Raw genomic sequence first — 26,145 nt, forward strand, 5'->3', positions numbered from 1 at the left:
ACACAGACAGCAGCAAGGAGTGCTCCCATCCAAGGGAGGACAATTTAGTTGTCACCTCACAGATGGTAAGGCTGAGAGGCATGGTGCAGGAGCAACACCAGCAAAGAGGGCTCCTGGGAGGGTGGGGGCAGAGACAGCACTGCAACCCACCTCAATAGCCTGTGTGTACTGCTCCAGCCTGTCATCAATCTTCGACACAGGGAGAGGAGGCTGACTCTTCTTTATGCTGTTGCTGCAGAACAGAGAGGAGCATTAAGGTGTTCCCCCAGTGCCTCAGGCAGAAGGGAGGACTTTGTGAGCCACAGGCAGCCTGTCACTCCTGCCCTTCCCCACAGCAGGACCTGCTGGCCAGCTCCCTTTGCAGCAAGCGACCTGCTTTACCCTGAGGCCAGCCCAGAATTACCTTTTCTGTATTGAGCGGTTCAGCGACTCAGTTCTGTCCGTGATCTAAGGGGGAGAAAGAAGACAAAGATTTGACTTTTGTCCTGGTACCTCAGATGGACACAGGTCACCTGAGCTGGCCATTTCTTGGCCCTCATCTCTCACCCATATTTTGGTTAGAAGTGACTCACTCAGCCCCCATGTTCCCCTACAGATCAGAGACAGCGACCATTCCCTTTCCTCCTTCTTTCCAAGCGGGGGAAGAGAATCCCAACCAATTTCAGGAGCAAACCAACAATGTGTAAAATGACTGACAGCTGAAACGCCAACCAAGACCATTTTTTCTACTCCCTCTGGTGAAGGAGAAGGTCTCTCTCAGACCTTTGGTTTCCTAGCCAGACACAAAAAGGGAAATGGCAAATACAGAAAGACAAAAGGAAAATAGAGACCACATCTGCAGAAGAGAAGCCAAGCACGGGAGCAGCACAGGCATGGGTTAGGTCAACTTATCCACACCAGAGAAGCACACAGGGCAGATGAACACATAGAGCCACCTGTGAGGCAGTTCTTCATGTCAAGCCATCAGGAAAAAAAGAGTTTTGCACCAGAGGCTCCTGTGCAATAACTCTTTGGCCAAGACAGGAAGGCAAGCAAACACTTCACAACCACTGCAGGAAAGGAAAGCTGAAATGTTGCTAAACCTTGTGACTCTTTCATGCCCCAGAAAACAAGCATACAGAGAAAAAAATCACCTTGAAGCCAAAGTGGGGGGCTTTCTTAACACCAGCTCCCACAGAGTCAAGGAGCAGCAACCAAGTAAAAAGGAGCCTTCTCCCCCTGTAAAACTGCTGCCTGTGCCACAGGAAACATCACCTACCAAGTTAGCAGATAAAAAACAACACTAAATGATCCTTTAAGATGCTTTCAGGATGCCAGTGCTAAATTTCAGCTAAACAGAAGCCAAGACAGTGTCACATAGAGGACACATTTACCAGCTGTGCCCAAGAGCACGAGGCCCATTAGAGAACAACCAAATAGTGCAATCCTGGCCAACAGAGATGACCTGGGGAGAGCCACTCTGCAGGGTCCCCCCACAGCAGCACAGGAGAAGCCAGCTGTGCCTGCAGGGCAGGCTGTCTGCCTGCTGTCAGCGAGCTGCTGCCTGCCTCTGAGCCGTGACTTCAGAGACTTCACCCTGCTCACTGATGGGCAGGCTGCTACCTGGCAGGGCACAGCACCAACCTGAAAGGAGAAGCTGGTAGATTTTTGCCTCAGCTTCCCAAACACAAGCACAAAAGGAAAAAGCCAACCCTGCCAGGGAGATGGTGTGCAGGTGCAAACCATACACAGGCACTTCTGAAAGGTCACGAACAAGCATCAGGTTAAACACAGAGGGGCCTAGACAAAGCTCTAGGTGCCAATGCATCTCAGTATGACAGCCTAGGTAAGAAACTTTCACTGTGCTATTTAAAGACCACCTGCCCCCACCCCTGGCATTTCCTTGCAGTGAGAATTGTGCATCTCCCTGGTCCCAAGCACTTTCTGAAGGCCAGAAGAAACCACAGCTGCTCATTCAGCCAGCCTCAAAGCTCAGGGCTCACAAGCAGCCTGTGACTAAACAGGACTGGTGCAAAACTTCCCCCTTGCCTCCATTCCCCCTGTTCCAGCCCCTCTGAACCCCCACCAGCAGCCTGCCCCAGGTGTGCACCCAGGCTCCGCCAGCCACATCTGGCAGGGGCACACACCACCGACTGCAGGTGCTTTTGCCTTTCCGCTCCAAGCAGGGCTTCTGCTGAGCTTCCTGTGCCAAAACACCTTCTTGGTGGCCAGTGTGCTCAGTTCTCAGTGTTCACAGAGCCCTGCTAGCTGAGGTGTAAAGATCATCCTTCCTCTGGAAGGATTCCAAGCGCAGATTTTTCCTGAACAGTTTTACATCCAGCTTAGCGTGCGGGTGAGCTCTGACATCACCATCACAAAACAGAGACTGCATTTCTAAACCTTTCCCTGGGCCAATCCCAGCAGCAGCAGTTAAGCTGAGTCGAGAAGCTATGTGTTTTGGGATGGTAAGGACAGAAGGTTCTGCACACAGAAGTTGCTGAAAGCATTTTCCACATTTTCCCACCAGTCCCACTTCAGGAATATGCTTTGGCTACCCCCACCACTTTTCAAACCTGGCATTTGCACCCAACCTGCATCCACACCTACTCTGTCTCCCCTCTTTTAATTTGGCTATAAAATGGATCGTCCACTAAGAGCAAGAATCTGACGGCTGTAGATGATGAAACCTTCCTCTTGCATCTATTTACTGATGCAAAAGAAAGTACTCATACAATCATTCCCACTCAGGAAATATTGAGTAAACCACAAATAGCGCAAAACTAAACTCAAAAAAAAAACCCCCCAAAAAACCTCCAAAGATTGTGCAGCCTTTTAATCTGCTATTAGAACTGACTCCTCACCATCTTCCTCACTGCTGTAATCAAAAAGGTTGGTGCTTACAAAGGCAGAAAAAACCATTCAGTACAGAAACACTTATCTGTATCTATTGTATTCGAAAGCACACACACAGAACTGAGGATTTGTAGCAAATGCAACACAAGTCATAAGACACAATTCAGGTGGTGTTAATAATGGGAGTTTCACAAGAGCACCAATGCAAACAGATGTGATTGGGAAGGACACAGTGCTTCAGAGATCAGAAATCCCCATTTGTTTAAACAACTACAGTCACACATTTTGTTCTAATTAAGAGAGAAATGCCACTGTTACAGTTACTGGGGCTTTTTCCCTTTGGAAGGGAAATTTCATTAAGATTAAGTTCTTGTGAATTTTGTTAAAGACTACACAAGTTGAAAGCACAGCTATCTCAATATCACAATATTCCCTGGAGCCCTCAAGGAGCTTTAGGCTTTTAGAGTGACTGCTACAGCCTCCAACAGCTCAAGCAGGCAAAGTAGGAGGAGAGGAGGTTGACAGCCATGAAAGATGAGGCAAATTGCTCAGGTGGTTTGTCTCAGCTTGTAGCAGGATGGATAATGGGATTCACACCCCACATTGCTGTAAACCCTGGATAATCCTTCCTCATCACTAGCTGGGACCTCTGTTGTGACAGTTGTCATGCATCCAGCAGGGCCCCAGGAGCACAAACCTTTGTGGAGCACACTGCAGTGTGGTCAGAGCACAGCTCCTCCTCTTCCAGGCTGGCAAGGCTGGGGGCCTTCTGGCGTTTCTCTGGTGTTTCTTCTTCTTTCTGTCCATCATTTCGCCTTCTCTTCTTTTCCTGAGTGCAGAAAAAGAACAAGCCAGGAAGTGAGTTGGTCAAACTGCTTATTATGCAACAACAGTTATTTTTCCCGTCTCTCAGGCTTCCTGCTTTACACTAAATAAACACAAAAGCACAGAAACTTTGAGTTAACATTATCTAATTTGGAAGCATTCAGGAAGAAGCTCATATGTCATTTGGAAGGGAGGGCAGAAATCAGAAGTTTTGCAGGTTCAAGATTCCCAAACGGTATGAAAAGGGACCCCTGCATCAGTTATAAAGATCTCTTACCACAACTGAGATAGGAAAACATTAATTCCTCATTTAAAGGCCAAAAGGAGAGAGAGAAGCTGCCTTTAGAATAAAGGGCTGGAAAGGGTAACGCACAGTTCAAATGCAAAAATCTTGCTAGCCCCAGACAGTCAAAGTCCATTTATAACAAATGATATTTGAAGCTCAGCCCCCTGACTTGCACACCGCTTGAATTCCAGCTTTGTCTCTCTCTCCCCCTCCCCTTAACCAGGAATTATCAGAACAAAAAAAAAACCTCAGCTGGGAGCAATGCAAGGCCAAGAGAACTATCAGGAAGAAGTACTCCAAAGGTGTGATAAAGGCTGGGGAGAGGAAAACAAGCAGGATCATTTAGATTTGAGCTCTCCTGTAAAGCTACTCACTGCCCACAAAGCCACAGGAGAAATAACACTTTCCTCCTCAGCATGACAGGGACATGGCAAAGCCACCACAAACTCTGAGAGCAAGCACAACCCCCTCACAAAAGGGCAGAGGCTGCCTGCAGTGACCCCAAGAAGGCACAGCACACAGGCAGGAGTGGCACCAGCCCCAGGTAATGCCGTGAAAGCACATCTAATGTGTCTGCATGGGCTCAGCTTCCAGCAGCAATGGTGAGCCAGGACATGGGAGAGCAGCTCCCAGCATCAGCTCTCCCACCAGCCCTCTGGAAAGAAGGTCAGCTCCTCCTGATCCCACCTCTTGCTCAGCTTGTTCCTTTTCCTCCTGCTCTTGAACCTCTTCTTCCTCCTGACACAGCCTCTCTTCCTCTCTGATAACCATATTATCCTCTGGGCTTTCCTGATCCAGCTGGATCTGCTCCAGTTTGACTTTAGCTTCTCTCACACCACTGTCCTCTTCTTCAAAGGACTGCCTTGGAGACCTACAGGTGGGGGAAGAGATCAAAGAAAAAGAGCACAGTTATGAGCCTACAGACACCATGAGGTACCTTACACCTCTAAAAATCCAATTTTATCACTTCCCCAAACCTGCAGCGTGCTGGGTATTCCACACCAGGGCTCACAGCCAGTTCCAGGCACCCAGATGCAACAGCAGTCACATCCCACTCCCCCCACTTTAAGTGCCCAAGACAGCTCAACTAAGGGCTGTGGCAGAGCTGAAGGGATCTGCACATTACCAGCATCATGATGGGTAAAACCCATAGGAAAGCAGAGAAGAGCCCTCTGCTCAAACCCCTGGCAGAGAGGCCACTGCTGCCATGATGTGGTGCTGGCTCAATTCCCTGCCTGCTACAGCTAAAATTCCAGGTGCACTAGCACATCCTGCAGTCAAACACAAACCTGATGCTACCCCCATGGTTCCCAGCACTAATTCAACATGAGGCACCAAACACAGCCCTTCTCTGCCTGAACTCATCTTCCATGCTAACAGAGTCTCCTGCTGCAGGAGAGCCCAACCACCAATACATGAGCATGCTTCTCAAGCTGAAGCTGAACTCTAGGGCAAGGCTGCAGAGCCACTCCCCTGGAATCATTCCATGGGCAAGGCACGGTGCTTCACAAGCAATGCTGTATTAGCACTTGGTCCCAAGCCTCAGTTTTGCCCACTGGAAAAAATTACACCTCTACTCACATCACTCATCTCATATCCCAGCAAAACAAAGGAGTTCCAAAGCAGATGGGGTCACCCCCAGCTTAGGGGTTTAAAAGCCACAATGGGTTTGGTACAAGAGAATTGCTCCGGGTCTCCAAGGCTGCAAGAGGAGACCCAGGAGTACGTTTATGCAATCAGCTTTGCAAGAGCAGAGCAGCCCATGCCTTTGGGCACAGGGACACTGGGAGCACAGAGCCCCAGAACTCTCACTGGCTCCCAGCCACGCACCAAGCTGTTATTGCCATCTTACTCTCCCCAGCCAAAAGATCCTTCTCCTCCCACCCAGTTCTTAGAAAATCGCCTGGCTTGAGAGAGCAGGGCTAGAGAGCTGGCTAGCAGGCAGCTGCCAAAGGGCAAGGCTGACTCACTGCTCCTCCCTCAACAGGCAGCACCAAGACACAAAAACAAGTTCCAACAAGACCTTTCCACCCACATCTCTGCTTCTGGGAAGGCAGCTCACAGGTCAGCCACCATCCAGCCCTCCACACTGACTACATGAGGAAAAAGACAATGCATATGCTGGCTCACTTGACTTGTTTCTCATCATCCCCTCACCAAGAGCAAACAGACTGAAGGCCCAGCAAGCTAGCAGCTCTCCACCAGGATGGCAGCAATGTCTCCAGCTCAAGTACAAGCTCATATTAAAAATTAAGGCCAGCAAACACAGTGCAGCCTATAGGATGCCTTTCACACCACAGCAACACTGTATGGGAGGCAGCTAGGCTGGCACAGCTTCACCTCCTTGCACACAGCTGATGGCATGGATCTCCTACCTCAAAAGGGAGAGCCAGGACCAAAAAGAAAACATGCCTTAGCACCAAGGCCCTCAGGGGATGCAGGACCTGGTTTAGTTCTATCCAACAGAGAGCAGCTGTCTCTCTCCATTCACTCTTTCACAGCCACCACTTAAAACCCAGGATTTGCCTCATCTTCAGTTAAACAGGAGAGAAGGGAGTTAGGAAAGCCTGACCACAGCTCTGCTTGTCCCAGCACAAGGCACCACAGGCAGACACACAACCTACCTGTGCTCACACCACACCCCAAGCTCATCCCTTGGATGAGACAGGTCCCCAAGGAAAAAGCTACCACAAGGACCCTACAGGGCACAGCCCCTGCTGTAAGGACAAGCCCAGCCTTTGCAGAAAAACTCACCCACAAAGTCTGAGCTCCTTCAGCTGCCTCTCCCAGTCAGCCTTCACCCACAGCTCCTGCTTTTGAAGCACCACCTCTCACTGATGGGCTTCACCTGCCATGAACACCACCTGCCCTGCTCAGCACCCTCCCCTCCTGCTACAGGACAAACACATAAAAACCCAACGAGAAATACCTGGGGAGGATAATGCTCATTCCAACTAATTCCTTTTGAAGGCCAAGGAGGGAAAAGCAGTAGCCTTTCTTTCCAGAAAAGCTCTTTGCAAGGGGGGCTGGAAAAAGAGGCAGCAAACCAAAAAGCAGAAGATTTCTAATTGCTCCCACAGATGTTGTAATTACGTTGTGCTGGGCTTTAGAGGTGCTTGAGAAGTGCTTGTGAGGTCAGGGCTGCAAAGGTACAGCTTGCAACGTGGTTTAGCCACAAGGTCTGGAGAAAAGTAACAAAACTTTGAGCTCATTTTTATTTATTCAGCAGTAAATATTAATCTTAAGCACTTTTTCAGTCACAGAATAGTTTGGACTGGAAAGGACCTTTAAAGGTCATCTAGTCCAATCCCTCTGAAATAAGCAGGAACCTTTTCAATCAGATCAGGTTTCTCAGAGCCCTGTCCAACCTGACCTTGAATGTTTCCAGGGAAGGGGCATCCACCACCTCTCTGTGCAAAGAATTCTTCAGGGTAAAGAAGAGGCTATGGCAAAAATTCCCTACAAAATCAAGCTGCCAAGAGAGCTGAGTCACAGAGTTCATGTGCAGGTAGACAGTATCCAAGGGAAGTGGTTAAAGCAGGAGTTTGGTTTAGTTCTGTAAGGGAGGAGTGATGGGAGGGCTCTCAGGGCTCTTTGCTGCCTGTTTTTCCCTGCTCAAAGAGGAGTCGGGCACAAGGTGATTTGGGGCCATAACACCCACTATGCTGACATGAGCCAGGAAGCAGCAATAACTTAGAACAGCTTTTTAGGCAGGCCTGGATTATGTTAGAGACCATTTCAGCCCCTGCAGCAGCTCAGGTGGCTTAAATCTGCTGTTGTCACTCCTCCAAACCCAGGAGTCCTGGCAGGCTGCCACTGCTTGGAGCACAGAGCTCAATCCAAACACCCCCAAAGCTTGGGGCTGTCCCTGGGCCATTGCCCCCTGCTAGCCCAAATGGCAGGCAGAGAGCAGCTGTCCCAGCGGTGTGGAGCCTGCTCTGTCCTGCTGATGCTCCAGACTTGACCTGGGTTGGGTCACCCCTCCTCAGGGACAGTCCTTTTGCTGGGGTACCCCTCCCCTTGATTCATCTGTGTCCTACCCACCTCTGCTTGCGCTGCTCCAGCTTCTGGGACCAGTCACTGAACCCCTCATCTTCCTCCAGCTCTGAAGTCCCAGATGGCTTAAAGTCATAGCTGAAACACAGCAAGAAGGAAAATTAGCATGAGATGCATGCAAAAAAGGCCTAAACCTGGCCTGAAAGAGCCACAGCCTGACACAGTCCTTCCCCTTTCAGTTACTCCATTTATTCTTCTCTGGGTGAGCTGTACTGCTGAAGATAGCCATGGCAAAATCATTCCAGCATCTGTGGTCCTGGCCACAAATGTGTGCTCAGGCTAACAGAAAAGCTCTCAGGGAGCAAGGGAGACTGGCTGAATGCTGTCAGAACACTGGCTGCTTCCGTGTCCCTCTGCAAACCCAGCCCCAGGAGAATCACAAAGCCAGCACAGCCCCACCATCACCACTTCAGCTGATGTCCGTCCCTCTGGCTCCCAAGAACACTCCTGTCTTTTTCCTGCAAACCCTCTGTTCTCCTGACTGTTTCTGGCTTTCTTTAGTGGGGGTAAGGGAGAACAGGAGGCAAACTCTGTCCCTTTGGAGAAAGGACATGCAAGGGTGGGTTTGAACTAAGGGGAGTGACATGGATAGGACGAGTCCCAGCGTGGGAAGAGCCACAGGAAGGAGGGGGCAGGATTTACACAAGAGAGAATGAAGCTTTTCAGAAGATTAATAGCCAGGGCTGACCCTGGCTGCATGAGCAAGCCCAGGTGGCTGTCAGCAGCTGTAAACAAAACCAGGGAATGGCCAGAGAAGAAGAAACACGCTTGTGGTTGAGCCTGGCCCCAGCAAGCTTTTGGCATCATGGAGCAGGGAGCAAAACCCTTCATTTTAGGACCTGTTCTTGTCACTGCCCTCTTAAGCACTCAGTTGAATTTGGGCAATGCCAACGGTGCTGTGGGGCCAGCAGCACAGCTGTGCCCATGGCAAGAGGAGTGGAGCCTGCAGGCTGGGTTACTGGGGCTGCTGCACGCTGCTCTGGGCCTGAGGCTGCTCACAGCACCAACCAGCAAAAAGGAGACCAGAGACCTCATCTGCTGTTTTAAAGACCTTTTCAAATTATTTCCTAGTCCCCACGTGAAGGGGGGGTTTGGAAAAGCTAATAACTATCATTACTTTCCAGACCTTCTGTTTGCTTTTAGAGCAGACTGCAGCAGCTTTGTCTGCACAATATCACCGTGTGTATTTCCACAAAAGATTGTGAAGGTGTTTTGCAATGCTTTGCTATTTAATAGGTTTTCATACATTACTTTTGCTTTTTTCCGAGTAAAATGAAGATGTTGCTTCTCTGTGACTATAACTCCAAATCCTGCCACCACTTTTCCATTGTGTTCAATAAATTTAGAAATAAGTTGAACAAATAAATAGTGGTAAGACTGAGGACTTTGAGACAAGAATTTGGCAATTCAGAGTGCAGATTAGTTTTTGTGCTAGCCCCAGTGCTGCACAGCATCTGGACTGCTGAACCATGGACATGGGGAGGCTGCAGCAGGATGTGGTGTGGGATGCTGGGGATGTCATCCTATCCCTTCTCCAGGTGCTTCCTCTTTGACAGCAGAGACCTCAGCATCTCCAAAAAAATGCCTCCTGAGCTATTTCCATCTAGGACTTGCCCCATTAAAGCACAAAGTTAATTTTAATCCTTGGAGCTGTGAACTGCACCAGCTCAGGTGCTGCTTCATGCTATCCAGTGCCAGGGCAGCATCCTTTGAAGGAGGAATGGGAAGCTTAGCCAGGATAGGTGATTGCTTGCACTGTGATCTGCTTGGGATTGTGCATCACCTCCTCAGGCACATCTGTCTTTGCACGTATCAGGAAACTCCATTACTTTCGCTGTAGGATGACTCCCAAGTTGAAATTTAACCAAGCACTGAAATCACTGGCAATGGGGACTCCCTACCAGAGCCCAGGCTGTCCCAGTGTAAACTCCCAGGGCAGTAAAACCCCCAGCCTCCAGCCAAGAAAACAATCAAAGCAGGACTTGTGGGGTTTTCTGCCCAAAGAAGAAAGCACACTATTTGCTAGTGTGTGCTAAATCCCCCAGCCCAAACCTATTAGAGAGCTTCCCCATCTTCCCCAAACCGCCCCGAACGCCAGGGACACACACTCAGTGGCTGCAGGAGGGGTTTGCTACGAGGAAAACATGTGCTGCTGCAGGATTTATGCATGGGTATTTCTTACTGGTTTTCCTGTGGCAGAGCAGCACTCTCTGAGCAGGGGACGGTGCCATTCAGGCCCTCTTCTGCCTGGGACCGCAGCTGCTTCTCCCGCTCCCGCCGCCGCCGCTCTCTCGCCGCCTCCTCCTCATCTTCCACGCTCCACTGCGCTGTCAGCCTGCCAAGCCAGAGGGAAAACCCATCTTTAATACCATCAGGCAGTCCTGTGAAACCTGGTAACAATCCTCTGAGGTGTCTGGGCTGCCCCCGGCAAGCAGGAGCCTTCTGCAGAGGAGGGCTCCCACCACGAGCGCTGATCCTCCAAGCGGCATCCTCACCTCCATCGGCACAGCTCCGCAGCGGGACTGACTGATGGGCAAGGACAAGGTGGGACACAGGGACCGGGAGAGAGGTGCAGGAGGGCTTGCAAGTCTCTAGAAGGAAGATGTGGCATACACCCTCTTCCCACCTGCCTGTGGGCTGAAGCCCACTGGAAAGCACCATTCCCTGCAAAAACAGCCTTGCACTCCCCCTTTGGAAGGGTTTGTAAATGGTCCTGCAATTCTGCGAGGCTTCTGAAGGGTTTGTAAAGGGTCTTGCAGCGCTGCAAGATATCCAACACCTTCATGTCAAGCTTTGGCCCACAGAAGACAAGATCTGTACCCTGGGGATGAGTTTCCTTAGTCAGTTGAGCTGCTCCTGCCTGACCAGGAGCCAAGGAAACAGCGGCGGGTGGCAGCACCTATGTCCTGCCCTGCTCTGCCTTGCCTGGCTTCCTGTCAACCCTGTGGAGGAGAAAAACCTGCCCTGGCTTCTCCCAGACATCTCAACTGCTGCACAATAATGCCTCTGCCAGCAGAACAGCCTCCTGCATCCCCAACGAAGTGATAAGGCAGATGCCACATTCCTTCTCCGGTGATAACGCCAGTCCAGGCGCTCCCCATGTGGGATCAGTTCCTGCTCCACTGGCAGCACCAGCTGAGATTCAGGCAGGCAGGGACATGCCATGGGGTGCCCACCACTCACCCAAAGGGCCTCTGATGGCAGCTGGAGCTGGGCAGGTCTGATTTGGGGTACACAGGGCTGATGCTGGAGCAGATGCCTCCTCACCCCGCTCACCCCTGGCTCAGCCAGGTCCAAAGCAGACACTAAAGCTGTTTCCCCTGGCATTTTCAAGCCTGTTTACAGAAATGCCTTTCAGGAAGGCACACACACGGGAGCTGGGAAGTTGATCTCCCAGCAGCAGCAGGACCCAGACCAACCTGCACTTCCACACCTCAGGCACACTCTGAGGACCACAATCCTCTTAGGATGAACCTGCTCAATGGGAGATACAACATTATTCAGATTGGAACAAAGAGCCTGTGGAAGGGAAAATGGGGAAAAAGCCCAAACAGAAATGCCTTAGTTGAGACGTGTTTCAGCCCAGTTTGAGTGAATGAGGGACAGGTTTCAGCTGGCCCCAGGAGTGCCACTCTGCAGCCTGCCCAGCTTTGCCCTCACTTCACCATGGGTCTCACCAAAAAGCTGTTTTCTTTTGAAGTTCAGGGCAGATACATCCCTATCCCAGCAATGGGAGGGGGGAAAAACCCATTGGGATTAATTGATGAAAAACATAGCCGTTCTAATTACACTGTGAACCTTGTTAGCCTTTCTAGGGAAGACTGACTCAGAGCCTATTTTAGACTCACTCAGAACCTATTTTACTCTGCAGTGCGAGCAGGATTGTTGAGCTTAGCCCCAGTAGCATCCCCTTGCACAGTGGTCCCACCACCACTCTGTCAGGAAGCTGGGGATGACTCCAAATCACTGCCCTCCCAAACTCCCACCTGCCCCAAGGCAGCAAAGCCAGGTTGTGAGCCCAGTGAAGAAAGGTTGCCCATGCCTGCTGTGCCCACAGAGGAGCAGGGAACAAAGCAGACCCCAGGACTAGCCTGAGAGAATGCTCCACTGCAGTGTAGTTACTGCCTGCCTTATTTTGGGTGGGGTCTTCCTGCAAGCACCAAATTCAGCTCTTTCCCTTTTTACCCCATCATCGCCCCTTGCCACCTTGGTCTCCAAGAGGAACAAAGCAGACCCAGACCCAGACCCGAGCCTGAGCTCCCCTCCTCCCTTCCCTACTCATCCCACACTCCTATTTATTATTTTTCCTCAGGTTCCCATAGAAACCCTTGTCTGTGGACCTGGCAGGAAGCCACCATGTTGTTGTTGGTTTTTTTTTTTAATATATAAATGAAGTCATTCATTAAACTCTGCCATGATCTCCCTCCCTTGCGCGACAGCTCCAGATAGTCTCCAATTCGGAAAGGCTCTTAACCCCCTCTCGCCCATATTGCCCCAGTTACAAGAAGCAAAGTCCACGTTCATGCCAGAAAAAGTTAGGTTTTGATTAAAATCTTTCACTCCTTCCTCCAGTTCCTTGGGAAGCTGCTGCAGAGGCGGTGCTCCACCAACACCCCCAGTTTGGCCAGGGTGCTCTGGAGGGGGGGGTCCCTTCTGAACCACATGAGCTTTCCACACTGTGAGAGCAGCACTGGTTGGCAGCCCTCTCCCTTTCCCAGTTGGATGTGACTAACTCTCTCCCCATGACCTCACCGGCTCGCTATTCTGTCCCTGCATCCTTCGAGCAGGCTGAGGACAGAGCCGGGGGCGACCGTTCTGGGGAGAAGGATTTTTCTGCAAAAGCAGAGAAATAACTTTCCCAGCTCCCCTTGCCACAGAACAATCCAGATTTGTCACAGAGCAATCCCAGCTTCCAGGTTGCCCGCTGCTGTGCTGGGATGTGTCTCAGACACTCTGAGCATCCTGGGGGGGCTGCGATGCTGGGAACACCATGCCTCTGCTCAGCAAAAAGGGCTGCAGATAAAGCTCCCACAGATTCAAAGATACCAGCACACTCCAGCAAACACCTAAACTGAATTTATTTTCAGATTCTGAGCTCTCTGTCATGCTCAAATAGGTTGGTAGGGGAGGGAGGTTTAATAAGTGATGCGCTAGGGTTCAGTAATCACACTGACAAGCAGAGGAAAAAGGATGATTGCTTTTGGACTGACCGAGCAGCACAAATATTTGTCTTTAGTGAAAAACAAACAAAACAAAATTAAGCAAAAAAACACAAGCAAATGAGAAACTAAGCCTTGCCAAAGTCCTTGTGTTTGGGTCAGCCACAGGGGTTTGTTGGACCCCAGACAAAATGTGCCATTTCAATTTGGACAAGCAGAAGTGTGAGCAGGGGGTCAGCTGTTAAATTGCCTTTCGAAGCAAAAAGGTGGAAAGATTTAATTTCCAAATGGTTCCATTTACTAAAATGGGGCCATGGTCGCCTGTGTGCTCTAATTGTTCACAACCACATTCAGTAACTCAACGTGCTCAGCCCACAGTGGCATTTCACAACCGTCTTTCCCAATCCTAGAAATAATTACCCAGTGCTTCAGGATCAGGCTGATCCCACATATCTTCACCTCCAGCCAGCACTGTGCCAGGCTGGTCCCAGGCTGGGGAGGTTTGGGAAGAAGCAGGCTCATAGCTGCCAGTGGGACCAAGAGTTCTCAACTTCATTTCACTCATCACAGGATGGGGAAATGGAAAACAAGACTTGAAGCTTGAGGAGCTGCAAGATGAGCTACAGCATGCTACACTCCTGAATCCAGGCACCTGCCTTTATAAAATCCCTCCATAGAGGGATTTTCATGCAATGTGAAAGGAAATTCACCCCCTTAAACAGACTTTAGTGTGACTAGAGAAGGGAGGAGAAAAGGTAGAGAGATCTCATTGGTCCCAGCAGCCCAGAGCTCCGGCAAGATTTGCTCCAGCAAGAGCTCGTCACAGGGCTGGGTCATTTCTCTTACACGGTCCCTACATCTCTGCCAACAGCTTTTGGATGTCTTGGTTGGGCCAAACACACTCTGTGGAATGGGCTTCTATCTTCCTGAGCACGTCCTGCAGGTGTGAGAATGAGCTGAAAGCCCCTTGGTTCAGCTGTGCCCACAGAGACCTTGCCTGCCAAGCATTTGGGATGCTTATGTTTCTGCTCTGACCGGGGCCAGCTGCCTGTTTCAGATCCAGCTCTTGACCTCACCTCCCTCCGGACCCCCAGCCAAGGGAGGGGCTTTATTTCTGTTTGCACTACAGAACACCTCTTCCTGCAGCACAGCAGTACAGGCACCCACGCTCCGGCTGCCCTGTTCCACATGTTGGCCACAAATGCTCCAGACAAGCCAGCATGGCTGGGAAGGTCACGTTTCCTTTGGGCAATTCCTCACCGGCACTTGAGGAGATTTTAATATTCAGGCAAGGGAAATTTCTGGCAGCAGATGAGCTGTGTTTAAGGGAAACTCTGCAGACTCGAGGAGTCTTTTGCATGGTTGACGGCTCAAAGGAAGCTTTGCTGGCCCAAACCCAACCTTCAGCACTAAAGCTCATTCCAGAAAGGAAAATCAAATGCCTCCCAGAGGCTTTGGGCTTTGCAGACCTGCGCCAGAAAGACTCAGGAACCCTCTACCAGCACACTGGACATTCCTGTCTCCCGAGCTCACTGGGGTACCAGGCCAGGAGTGTGTTTGCTTTAGTTGCTGCCTCTGTTGGATAGGTTGCCCCCACAAAGCCAGGGCACAAGAGGGAAGAGGTTTTGAGAACAAGATTTAGGAGGAGCCATGTGCAACCCCAGAAGATAGATTACCCCATCACCTGCAAAAAACCCAGTGTCTACCACAGCTGGAAATATCCCCTGGGAGCCACGGGGCTGCATGAATTAGAGAAGAACTGGGAAGGGCAGGCATCCCATCTCCCCTCTGTTGAGGTTTAGGGGAAGGGAGATGCCAGAAACCAACACAAGGGAGTTTCCCCTTCCATGCAATCCACTGCAGCCTGCATTGCCCTGTCACAGCGCCAGATAACAGAGCGCAGAATATGGCCTAGGACCATCAACAAGTTCATCTGCTGCTGAGCAGAGCTGCCAGGCTTTATTTCATATTGCATTTATCACACATTTACAAAGGGCCCTGACTGCTGGCAGGAGATGTGCAGCTCACCCTGTCACACGAAAGGAAAGAGGACACCCTCCGAAGGCTACAACTCCCTCACCCACTTGACCTTCTGCCAACAAATTAATCACTTATTAGTGGCATATAATGGCTCTGTGTGACTGAGTCAAGCATGCTGAAATACACAGATAAAGCCTCCACTCATGTCATTCAGGACCACTGGTGTCAGGCCACCACGGAAGTCATGGGTTTCCATGCCTTAGGAGTAACGTGGCTGGATAGCAAAGATTACAGCTGGGTCTTCGTCCCACTGAATAAGGAACGGGGTGAGGATAGCAGTACAATACAGGGAGACTGAGAAAAGAAATAAAATCAAGAATTATTATGTCACATCCTGGAGTTTATTTCAGCCTCGCCTTGGGAGAGTTATTCTAGCTCCGAAACAGCAGTGTGTCAGTCAAAAGCAGCCAGAGATACTCCACAAGCCTCTCCCTCCCATACATTCATGTAATTCCTCAGCTGCATTGCTCCGTTCAAGCCCAGGCTACAGAGTTTGAACAAGAAGGGGGGCAGGGGGAGAGGAAAAAATGCATCTATGTGCTTCACCCTCAGCCTTGTTCTCATACCAAGCTTCCCCACCCCACACGTAGCTGTGCAGTCTCGGCCACGTCTCCCCATTTCTCCTATAAATCACGGGCCACCTTCAGGATGTGAACAGCAGGATGGAGCTGCTTCACACCCAGGAGTGGCCACAGAGCCCATCTCCACCTCCTGCTAGAACTGGGGGTGTGGAGAGGCAGCACGTATGGGGTGATAAGGACACACCAAGGCATCTGAACAGAATATGATACATCCCACATTTTCATCAAGCAGAAATAGAAGGAAAACCACATTTAGCATCGCAGAGACCTGTCTCCCTTTTAAAAATAAAAGCAACTCTTCTTTTTTTAAACAGATCTTGGATTTCCTCCCCACAAGCACATCCCATTTTTGCCATGAGAAGGATGTGCAGATGTACAGCCACGCATCACATGTGCCACGTATAAAACTCTGCCTAGTTTAGCCTTCATTAAATCCCCTGCAAAGATTGACCTGTCACTGTGGCATGACAGGCAGGGAAAGCCCCAGGATGGTAATTTACTGCTTCCACAAGCAAAACAAGACACACTTGAGAAAGCTGGTGGCCAATGGCAGGAGCAGACCCTGGAGGAGGGATGAAAGCAGGGCTGGTCCTTCATCATGAGCTTCATCTGTCCCCTGCTGCCACTCACAGGACTGTGGCTCCAATAAGGTACATGGAATGCTCCATGCTTCCAGACACCATAGGTGAGGCACGAGGCAACCAGTGGGAACAACTGTTTCTTTTTATTATTATTGATTTTGATCACAGCAGACAGAATCCAAACGAATCGCCTCCAAGATGATGAATTGCACCCTCAGGACCGTGGGTCCTTAGCACACAGATAGGCTGGTGCAATACTCGATCAACATCACCGGCCAGGAATTTGGCAGGGGGGAGGAAAGGGCTGGAGCCCCAGCCCTCCCAGCACTCCACTGCATTCAGTAGGTGTGAGAAATCAGTGCTGGGTACGACCTCGAACCGTGGCTCTTTCTCACGGTCTCTCCATCTCAGCCCGAAGGTTCAAGGAATTAGAGGGTTTTTTCTACAGGGCAGGAAGTCTGGGCTCTGTTTTTGCAAGGGAGAAGCATGTCAGAGGAGAAAATAGACTTGCCAAAGAGATGCAGACTGCCTTACCCAGCTTTTGTATTTTATTTTTCTCCTCCTTAAGAAGGAAGCAAGACTCCACAGCCTCCCTGCCTTGGCTGCAGTCAGCCAGCATCCTTCTTGACACACTCCTGCTGGAAAACAAGTCTGAGCCTAGAAAGGTGAGCAATTACCTTATCCCTGCTTCAAGCCGGGATTAGGAGCAAGATTTGTGTCAGCGTGGTGTTTTTAATAGCACAGCTGGCTCACTTGGCAGCCCTGGGGGCGAGGCGGTGCCCCCAGCAGCAGGAGGGAGTTTGCTGTCTGAGCACGCCGTGGGAACGCTGCTGCTCCGCTCCCTGGGACAGTCGAGGCTCTCCTCGTGGATAGCCATGGCCGAGGAGCTGTGCTGCAGCAGGAGCCACATCACAGCAAGCCTTGCTCCCTGCTGCGCCAGGGCAGAGCATCTCCACCAGGAAGAAGAGTCTGCCCCAACATACTGATCCCAAAATCCGGCGTTTGAGGGCATGGCACCCCAGCTTCTTGCTGTGGGACAGAGGCACTTGGCAGCCCCCGTTGCCCTTTGCTCACCACAGAGCTGAGGGATGGTGCTGTTGCTATTTGATGCTCCATCGAAAGAGTTGGAAATGGAGGGAGAAGGAGAAATCAAAAAAAATCAGGAAGCTGAAAATTAGTTCTCAGACACCATCCCAGCCGGTGTCTCAGGCCTCAGCTTTTCCAACCAGTGCTCTTTCTAGCTGAACCACACTCAGATACACATGGTGGTCCTTCTCCACACCATCAGAGGATGCCAGTGACCTGTGGTTGCAGCCCTGATGGGCTCAAAGGCTCACTACAGCTTCCAAAAATTTCCATGGGCTCAAAGTTCAGGCTCTGAACATCCAATTGCTTAAGAGCAGGTAAAAATCTGGGTCAGGCCAGGCTAAAGGCAAACAAAACCCATGTACTGGTTTCTGGGAAAGGTCAGTAGTAGGTGGAGTTCTGACAAAATAAACCCCAGGGCAGGAAAAAATCTGGGAACGGACCCACAGAGTACTCAGAGGGGACAGATCAGCTGTTTCAACTGGAGAGAAAGGATGAACTGTTATCCTTGGGGTGAAAGCTGAGGGTGGGCACCCCACAAGACACCCAAGGATGGACTTACCCACCATGCACTGGCTTAGCCCTTACCCTGCCCCACAGCTCAGCTGGGCTCCAAATCCCCAGGTTCCTCCTGGGTTGCAAAATATGGTGGCATCACTCAGCAAGCAGCTGGCAGCACAGAAGGCATCCTGGGATGTGGAAATCCCCCAGGCATGCCATCAGTCTGGCCCAAAGGGCTCTCCTGCATGCTACTCCCTGCCAGCAGCCTCTGCTCATGTCTCCCTTTCCATCTGCCTTCCACTTGTGGGGTCCACAAAGATGACCATCTGTTCTGCCCTGTCCATGCCAATGGGGCACAGAGGGATAAAAAAATGAATGCCACTAACAAAAACATCAAAATCGGGAAGGCTCAAGAAGGGAAGCACCACAGGCTCCTCATGACACATTGAGGCAGCATTGCAAAGCATGAATCACACTGATGAAGGGCCTGTGTCCCCTGGTGTCCCCATGCAGGTATCCCTCCCTCCTCTTCTCACACAACTGCTCTGCTACTGGCTCCTTCCTACACATTTCAGTTTCCCCATCTCCCCCTAATGAGCTGCCCCACTTCTCCACAGCAAGAATTCCTCGCTCCCTACACCTATCCAGGAGCCAGGGAGTTGAAGCAAAGTGGTGCTGCAATAGTCCCTGGAGGCAGTAGCTATCTCCCAGACAACAAACTGTGCCCAGACCATGTCCTGGCATCAACCACACACTCCCCCACCCCACAAAAAATGTTCTTCCCCTTCAAAGCGCCATCCAGCCCTCCCAAGTGCTTCAAGCTCCTTGTTCCCAGCTCAGCACTCAGGAGGTCAAGACAAAAATACTGGAGCAGCATCTTCCCTGCTGAGACACATCCTGGCAAGCTTCGGGAAACATCGAATGCAGGCGGAAAGGAAAGCGTCCCGCAGAGCTGGGCACAGCCCCCATATCCTGATCAAACTAAGTATTACACTCATGACACGCACCAAAATTCAAGTTCAGGGATTTTTAAAGCTACCACAGCGCTGAGGAACTCTGAGAATCATGAAGAATATTGCTTGGAAATGCAGTAACATGTTGTAGGGAGAAAGAAGGGGCCCTGCAGCCGCCTCACGGGTGCCACGACAGGAGTGCTGGAGGTGGCAAGCATCTCATCACATACAGCAGGCCAAAACACAGCACTGCGCAAGATTCATTTCAGATCTCACATTCTGGCTTCCCATGTTAATGGCTCCACAGAAGATAAAAATCCCATCCTACAGAGTAAATAATTAGCTGTATCCCGTGATCAAATTTTCTGACTTGTTTTTTTCCCTTGAGATTTTTCATCCACAAGATTCAGCCCCCTTTTCCCACAGGATTATTTGCACTTCAAACTCCTGGCATTGCAAAGACATACAATTAGAGACACTGGTTTATTTGTCCCTCTGGAGCAGCCATGCTCTGGAGCCCCTGTTCTGGACCAGGTCCCCGTTGTGCTGGGAAGCAAAGGGGTGTTGTAGCATGTAAGAACACTGTCCTTTCTCCCCAAGAACAAACCACAGGTCGCTTCCTAAGGGCACCCCAGATTCAGCCACATGCCAGATTAAAGAGACAAGAGCAGCAGTGCTTCCAACTCACATCCATACGCCCACACACCCCACCCCAGGGCCACACATCCCAGCCAGGCACCCAGAGCCCAGCGATGGGGACACAACTGCAGCAAGCCACCACAGCACCCAGTGGGAGCAGTGTCAGCCACGAGGCCCAATAATCCAGTTCCACGGAGCAGCACAGCTGCTTTACAGAGAGGCTGATTTGTAGGCTAATTAAACAGCCACATTCTTTTGTGAAACACTTCAGGCTCAATAAATAGAGGGAGAGTAAAATTCCAGCAGGAGCAGATAATGAACTGAATGAATCGACATGACAGGTGCTGGATCCCTATCTTATTTATAGGAATTCATTAGAAGGAGACGGAGAAAGAGATGGTGATAACAAGATAAAGTGGCTCATGTTTGGAGAGGACTTTAAAAAAATACAAAGCCTTGTGGGCGTGTGAGGGATCATCGCTGTAAAGGTGCTACAAAGGGAGAAATATTTCCCCAGTGATATCCTGATAGAGAAACTATGCTGGACAAGGGGAGTGCCTGGGCACACGGGCCAAAGCATGGAAGGTAGATAGCCCTGCAATTGCCCATTCTTCTCATACCTTTCCCAGGTAATTACTCAGCCACTCGTGCTCTGCAGTTGCAAAGCCTCACCCTGGGCTCTTTTCAGCCTCCAGCTTTTCAGATGTCAATGGAACATCCCTGCCTGCACCTTCTGCACAGCCACTGAGGAAGAAGGAGGGCTAATTTTTCCAGTCCACCTCCTGGCTGGGCAGAGGTGAAAGATGCTTCCCAGAGTACTGGCTCAGTGCTTCAGCCTCCAGGTGTCTCCAACATGCCCCAGTGATCCCAAGCACACCAAACCACTCCGGAGCACCGCGTGCACTAAGCCTGTCAGCAGTCAGTGGAAAAGCCATTCAGTGCAAATCTGACTCCTGGCACTGACCTTCGGGTGATGCTTCACCCATGGGCCCCTTTGTCTGAAATGCTGGGGTTTTGTTTCAAGCACAAGGCAGGATGCTTAAAGCATTGGGACTCAGGTCTTCAACCCAAAATCCACAAGACTTACACTGGTTTCAGCTCAGAAACCCTTAACCCAGCTGTTGGAGAGTGGGCTAGCAGCTCCTGTAGCTGGGCAATGCTCAGAGAAGGTAACTCCCTGGTTATCCCTGCTGTTGCCCTGCAGCAGGAGCAGCCAGGTAAATCCTGACACCACACTGATAATCCCAGTACTCATGGTTACGGCTCTGGGCAGCCTTTTTCACTGTGTGCTCCAGGTCTCCAAAGCACTCTGACACACCAGAAGAGGCCAGGACCTACACAGTGTATAACCACTCTGTTGCAGTCACCTTGGGACAGAAAAAAGCAGAGCACAGCAATCTTGACAGCAACCTATCTTCAAGGCAGGAGCCTCGAGCCACTCTCTAAAGAAGCTCTTTCCTTCCTGCAGGACTTGCAGAGCCAGCCCTACAGCTGATCTCAGGAACTCCAGGAGAAACTGCTCCAGGAGAAAAACAGAGCTGCAAAATAGGCTACGGTGTGTATGGAGCAGACCCTGCCTGTTCCACTGTTGAATCCTGTGAGCCTAAGTGAGGCTTTTTGTGTGTAAACCATGGAAATCCCTCACACCCCGCTCTGCTCCTCATCTGTCAGCAGGACTGGAAAACACAGCCACAAAGCTAAACCTCAATCAGGTTAAGTGCAATAACCCTACTCAGGAAACATGTCACCTTGTAAAAAAAGTCCCTGTGAGTCTCTGGGACACCAAAAGTCCCTTATCCAAAGCAGGAGGAACTTGGAGATGTTACTCAGGACAGCAAAACACCCCTGGTTTAGGCTGTGCTGAGGACAGTCCTTTGGACACCCCTTTTCTCTGCATGAAGAACATGTGTTTCCCCTTGCTCCCCCCCATCTGTCACCCTGCAAAATAAATTGCTGCCCAGCTGTAAGCAGGCAATTCCCACCTCAGTTCATTTGCCTGGCCCTCCTCAGTACCAGCTGGCCCCAAATCCGAGCTCGTCCCTGCCTTCTGCACACCCACAGAGGTTTCCCTACCCCTCGCAAGCCGCTGACAAAGCCCTGCTCTATAACAGGGATGTGTAACTCAGATCCCAGTCCCCCTGGGCTGAGACCAGGGAATGGGTCCAAGAGGCCAAACAAAAGATGAACCCAGAGGAGTCAGCTTCTCCTGCCCAATTTCCAGCCCGGGGGCCTGTGCAACCAGTGGGAGCTTCTCTGCCAGCTTCCCTGGGTCCAGAAGGGCAGAAAGTGGCAAGGACTGGACGGGCTGTAGGTGCCCATTTACCTTCCAAGGCAAGAAACTTATTTGAGAGATGAGGTTTAGAGGCTGCATTACCAATCAGAAATTCCCAACTGACTGGAAAATGCCTGGTGAAATAAACCCCACGGTGACATCCTCCACCTCTCAGCTGGAGAGCAGCAGTCACAGCGAGCACAAGGGAGCCAAGAGGCGCCCAAGGCGCAGAGTGTGAGTCCAGCACTGCCTAGTCCCACCTCTCACCCATCCATCTGCTCAACTAAATATGAAAAGGTGAGAAGTGCCTCTCTTCAGCCCAGTCAGGGCCATCACCATAGCACACCAGCATCATCCAGAGCTGGATCCCAGAGACGCACGGAGGGAAGCAGCATTTCCAGCCCCCAGGGAAGAGCACAGTGACCGCATGGCAGGGAATCTCAAAGCCGGCAGACAATGTAGCCGTCCTCCCGGGCTCAGCGCCGGCTGACAAACGGGAATAAGCCCAACTGAGCCATCCACCTCCCTGCCCTGGCAATTATACTCTGAGAGAAAGGTTCAAAGCACTATTGTGATCAATTAAATCGAAAAAAGAGCGGCGTCAGCTTGCAGCCCCGGGAGGATCCAGCCCTTTAGTGATCTCTGAATTAAAAACGCGCATCACAGCGTGCACAACGTACAGTTCCTGCGGGGAAAAAAGAAAAATCCTTTTTCTAGGCAGAAGCGTTCAGCACTCGGGAGACACAAAAAGCCACGTACTGAGACATCCCTTGCAGGGAGGGGGGAAAGCAGCGGCTCAGGTGAGTGTCACAGTACAGTTGTGCTCAGTTCTTTCAGCTGGGAGCTCCTGGAAAAGCCATCAGTAAGTTCAAATCTGCTTTTCTCATACAGCTTTAGGGGAGGAGAGGGAGGGTTATCTATTATCCTTCCTTCCAATGCATGGGGTCTGCTGGAAAACCAGCGTTAAGGACGAAATTCCGCCGATTTAAAGGGACACGAAGATGGTCGGCTCCCTTTCCCCCCGCTCCCTTTCCCGCACCGCGCCCCTCGGCGCGGGCACATCCAGCCGGAGCCGGCAGCGGGTCCCGGCGGGCAGGTGGGCGCTCACCTGATGAGGTTCTGCAGGCCCTGCTTGCTGGAGTTCCTCCTGAGGATCGCGCTGGTCATGGTGGCCGAGCCGCGGCGGGCAGGGTCCCGCTGCCGCCCCCTCCCCAGCGCCGCAGGCAGCCGCCCGGCACTGCGCGCTCCCGCGGCCCCCTCTCCGCCTTCAGGAAGTTCTGCAGCTGGTTTCCTTTTGTTTCTGCTAGCCCCCCCCTCCCCGCTCCACACCCCCGGCTTGTCTCCTCCACCTCTACCTCCTCCTCCTCCTCCCCCCGTGCCTCGTGGAAGTGTCACGGGAGAATCTCTGCGGGCCCCGCAGCACAAAGCCCGGCGCTCCCCACTCCCCTGCGAGCGGGATTCTCTCCTGCCTTTAACTCTTCTCTCCCTCCTTCATCTTCTCAGCCCCATCCTCTCCCCCGCCCTTTTTTTTTTTTTTTCCCTTCTGTTTTTTCCCACCTTGACCACTGTTTTTCTGATTACACAAAGCAGCTAGGGAGCAGACATCCAGGTTGGCAACTTGCACCCGACGGGCTGTAAATCGCTCCTGCTCCATTCACAGCAGAAGTCTTGCATGAAGGTCTCACCTCCAAACAGTCCCTGCACGCCCGAAGGTGAGCCAAGAGTCAGATTAACACGAAAGGGGCTTAGCACCTAAGGGAAATGCCACACTAGAGGAAAATGTTCTCCTGGGATGGCGATAGCAGCAAGATTTTGGGGGAAGCCACAGAGCTGCAGCCTCAGGCAGGCTACACCCTGCTTCTGCTCTCAAACATTGCCCCCTCACTGAGTCACCAAGTCACCCATGCCTCAGTTTTCCCAGCCATCAAATTGGGCAAGAGGCAAAAAATTCAGCTAAATCTGGCTTGCCTCCTTGAAACACTGATATTTCAGGAGATAAAAGAAGTGCTAGAGTGTTTGATGAAGGACTAAGATAAGACAAAATGCTAAACCCAAACTGCCCATCTGCCACGCATTCAGATTGTTGTTCTTCATGCTGCCTCCTCATGGGAGTAGTCTTGGGAGGAAAAAACAGAAGAGTCTTTCTCCCTAAACTGCATCTCCGTGTGCTTTTTGGGTGAAAAGAGAACCTCTACTATGCCAAACCCAACAGGTGCCTGGACTTGTACCTAGCAAGTTCCAGCCCTGCCTTATACTTGCACATTATGGTGCTCATGGCATGGCCTGCCCATCTTCCCCAAGGTAAGAGGGAATATTGCTCTGGCTGTCTGCAAAATGGGAGCAGTTATGATGGAACCACTCTGCTGAGACCTTCACCGTCCTTCTGCTTTCAGTCCCTCTCATCTCATTTACACATTACCTTTCGATCTCTTCTGCAGAAATGTTTCTTCACTCCTGGTAAGCTGAAATGGGGAAGTTGCCCATGAAATCCACCAAGAAATCTCAATAAAAAAAAGGAAGTACCTGCCCTCCCTTCCCCTGTCTCTTCATTTCAAAACAGCTTGTTTTTTTTTCCCCTGCAGGGAAAAGCATCACCTAAGTGATTATGAACAACAAAATCCACAAAGCACAGTCATTGATGCTGGCCTCACACTGTGGGCTGCTCAGATGATGGCACACTGCATATTTTTCTTTCTAAATTCAGTGAGAAGATGCAAGAGATCCACCACAAAAGATCTCTTGCTAAAAAAAAGCTTGTCCCAGCCCTGCAAGTGCTTGCAGGAGTAATTAGGTTTAAGCATGTGAGCATTCCTACTGACTTCACCACAATTGGCCAGAGTTGAAGTGAAGTGTGCACCTACAGGGTTTTTGTTTTGGAGAGAATCGGCCCAAACCTGACACTGACTCCCATGGTCCGAGCCAGGCAAGGAGGCAACTTGAAGGAGCCCTGGCAGGCAGAGATGTAGCCCGGCAGCAGCTGGGGGTTGAACTTCATTCATGCAAGCGTTCTTCATTCAGAATGAAGGCAGAGATGCCAGACGATCCTCAGAGAGCCAAGGAGGGGCAGGGAGGAATGCAGCCACTGCCACCGGCAGAAGGCAAGAGCCTCCTGGAGGTAACAGCACACTGCTACCTATGGGAGGCTAAAGTCTCTGTGTAAATGGGCAGAGGAAAAGCTGTTCATTCCCCCAGCAAGAGAGCCTTGGCTCCGCACGGGTTTGACTCCCAGAGGATGCCAGCATGAGCTCCTTGTCTTGAAAGCACTTGGCAGACTTCCACCCCAGTTCCAGGACTGACTGCCTCTCAGAGATGGGGCTTTCAATGAACAGGGCTGACAGAAACCATGCTCAGATGATGAAATGCAGGACTGGGGAGAGGTCATGACATTAGCTCTAACTGGTCTAAGGTGCTAAGATAATTTGGAAACACCAGAAGTGAGGCAGTGAGGAAGGGGGTCCCTTAACTGCAACGGGCATCAGGCTGAGCTCTGTGTTGCTCCCAGGGAGAGAAATTCCTGGTACTGAACTCTGCCTGGAAAAATCTTTTAAGGTGGCTGGGCCACTCGACCTCTGGGGAAGGCTTCCTGCCCTTCTCCTGGCTTTCATCTTTGAGAAAGATATTAAATATGACAAGAAAACTCATCCTTCCTCCAGCATCAGCAGGGTCCTGCAGGACCACAGTGGGAAGAGAGCAGGACAGGACCCACAGCTTGCAAGAAGGGAAATGGACAGAGTCACTATTCCCTTCTCTGTGGGGCAGGGAGCATTTAAACCCACTACTCAAAAGCACAAAGGACATGCCCTCAGAGAAATCCCAGGAGAAAGCCCACACCACTGCCTTAGAGTGCAGAGGCACCTTGGGACCCCTCTCCTCTCCTGCCCCTCACTGCCACGTGCATCAGTGTGAGTCACACCATGTGTCCAGGAGCAGTAAGGTCAGCATCAGTCCCACAGCTGCTTGGATCCTTTCACAGAAACAAACCCCCTGGTCCCACCAGGAAGTGGGTAGGAGTACAGTGGACACAGGAAGAAAGAAAAAAAGAATTAATTCATCTGTTCTTTTTTGGCACAGTTTAAGCTAGGAGAAACACCATAAATCTCTGCAGCAAAACACCACCCCAGTACAGGAACTGGAGCACCCAGGAGCACATTGTGTGGCACTGGAGTTCCCCAAAGCTCTTCCCAGCAACAGGGAAGGCAGAGAAGGTGAAATGCTGTGAGAGAGAGCGGGTCTGCCTCCATCCCTGTGGGAAGGAGGGCTGGAGTCCCAGAGAGATAGGGCTGCACCAGTTCCCGTTAATTACACAATCATTCTGCTATGTAGCACTAGTTGCA

At 51.0% G+C, this 26,145-nt stretch overlaps 1 protein-coding gene across 2 annotated transcripts in view; it reads right to left on the reverse strand.

Moving 5' to 3' along the window:
* The window catches only part of LSP1 (lymphocyte specific protein 1), a 48,546-nt gene that overhangs the window by 13,251 nt on the left and 9,150 nt on the right, over window positions 1-26,145 (reverse strand). Inside the window, exons 1-7 of one of the 2 annotated variants that reach the window (XM_041481012.1) lie at window positions 22,920-23,074; window positions 10,182-10,334; window positions 7,988-8,077; window positions 4,631-4,814; window positions 3,530-3,661; window positions 404-447; window positions 151-232 (exon numbers count right to left, since the gene is read on the reverse strand). In XM_041481012.1, coding sequence (XP_041336946.1) covers window positions 151-232; window positions 404-447; window positions 3,530-3,661; window positions 4,631-4,814; window positions 7,988-8,077; window positions 10,182-10,334; window positions 22,920-22,978 — 744 coding nt within the window. In that variant the 5' untranslated portion in view covers window positions 22,979-23,074. Of the gene's footprint in view, window positions 1-150; window positions 233-403; window positions 448-3,529; window positions 3,662-4,630; window positions 4,815-7,987; window positions 8,078-10,181; window positions 10,335-22,919; window positions 23,075-26,145 lie in introns of those variants that run through there. The other variant, XM_041481011.1, reaches the window with a different exon arrangement.

Source organism: Pyrgilauda ruficollis, unplaced genomic scaffold (genome assembly GCF_017590135.1).
Source record: "Pyrgilauda ruficollis isolate IOZ18807 unplaced genomic scaffold, ASM1759013v1 scaffold55, whole genome shotgun sequence".
Taxonomy (NCBI): domain Eukaryota; kingdom Metazoa; phylum Chordata; class Aves; order Passeriformes; family Passeridae; genus Pyrgilauda; species Pyrgilauda ruficollis.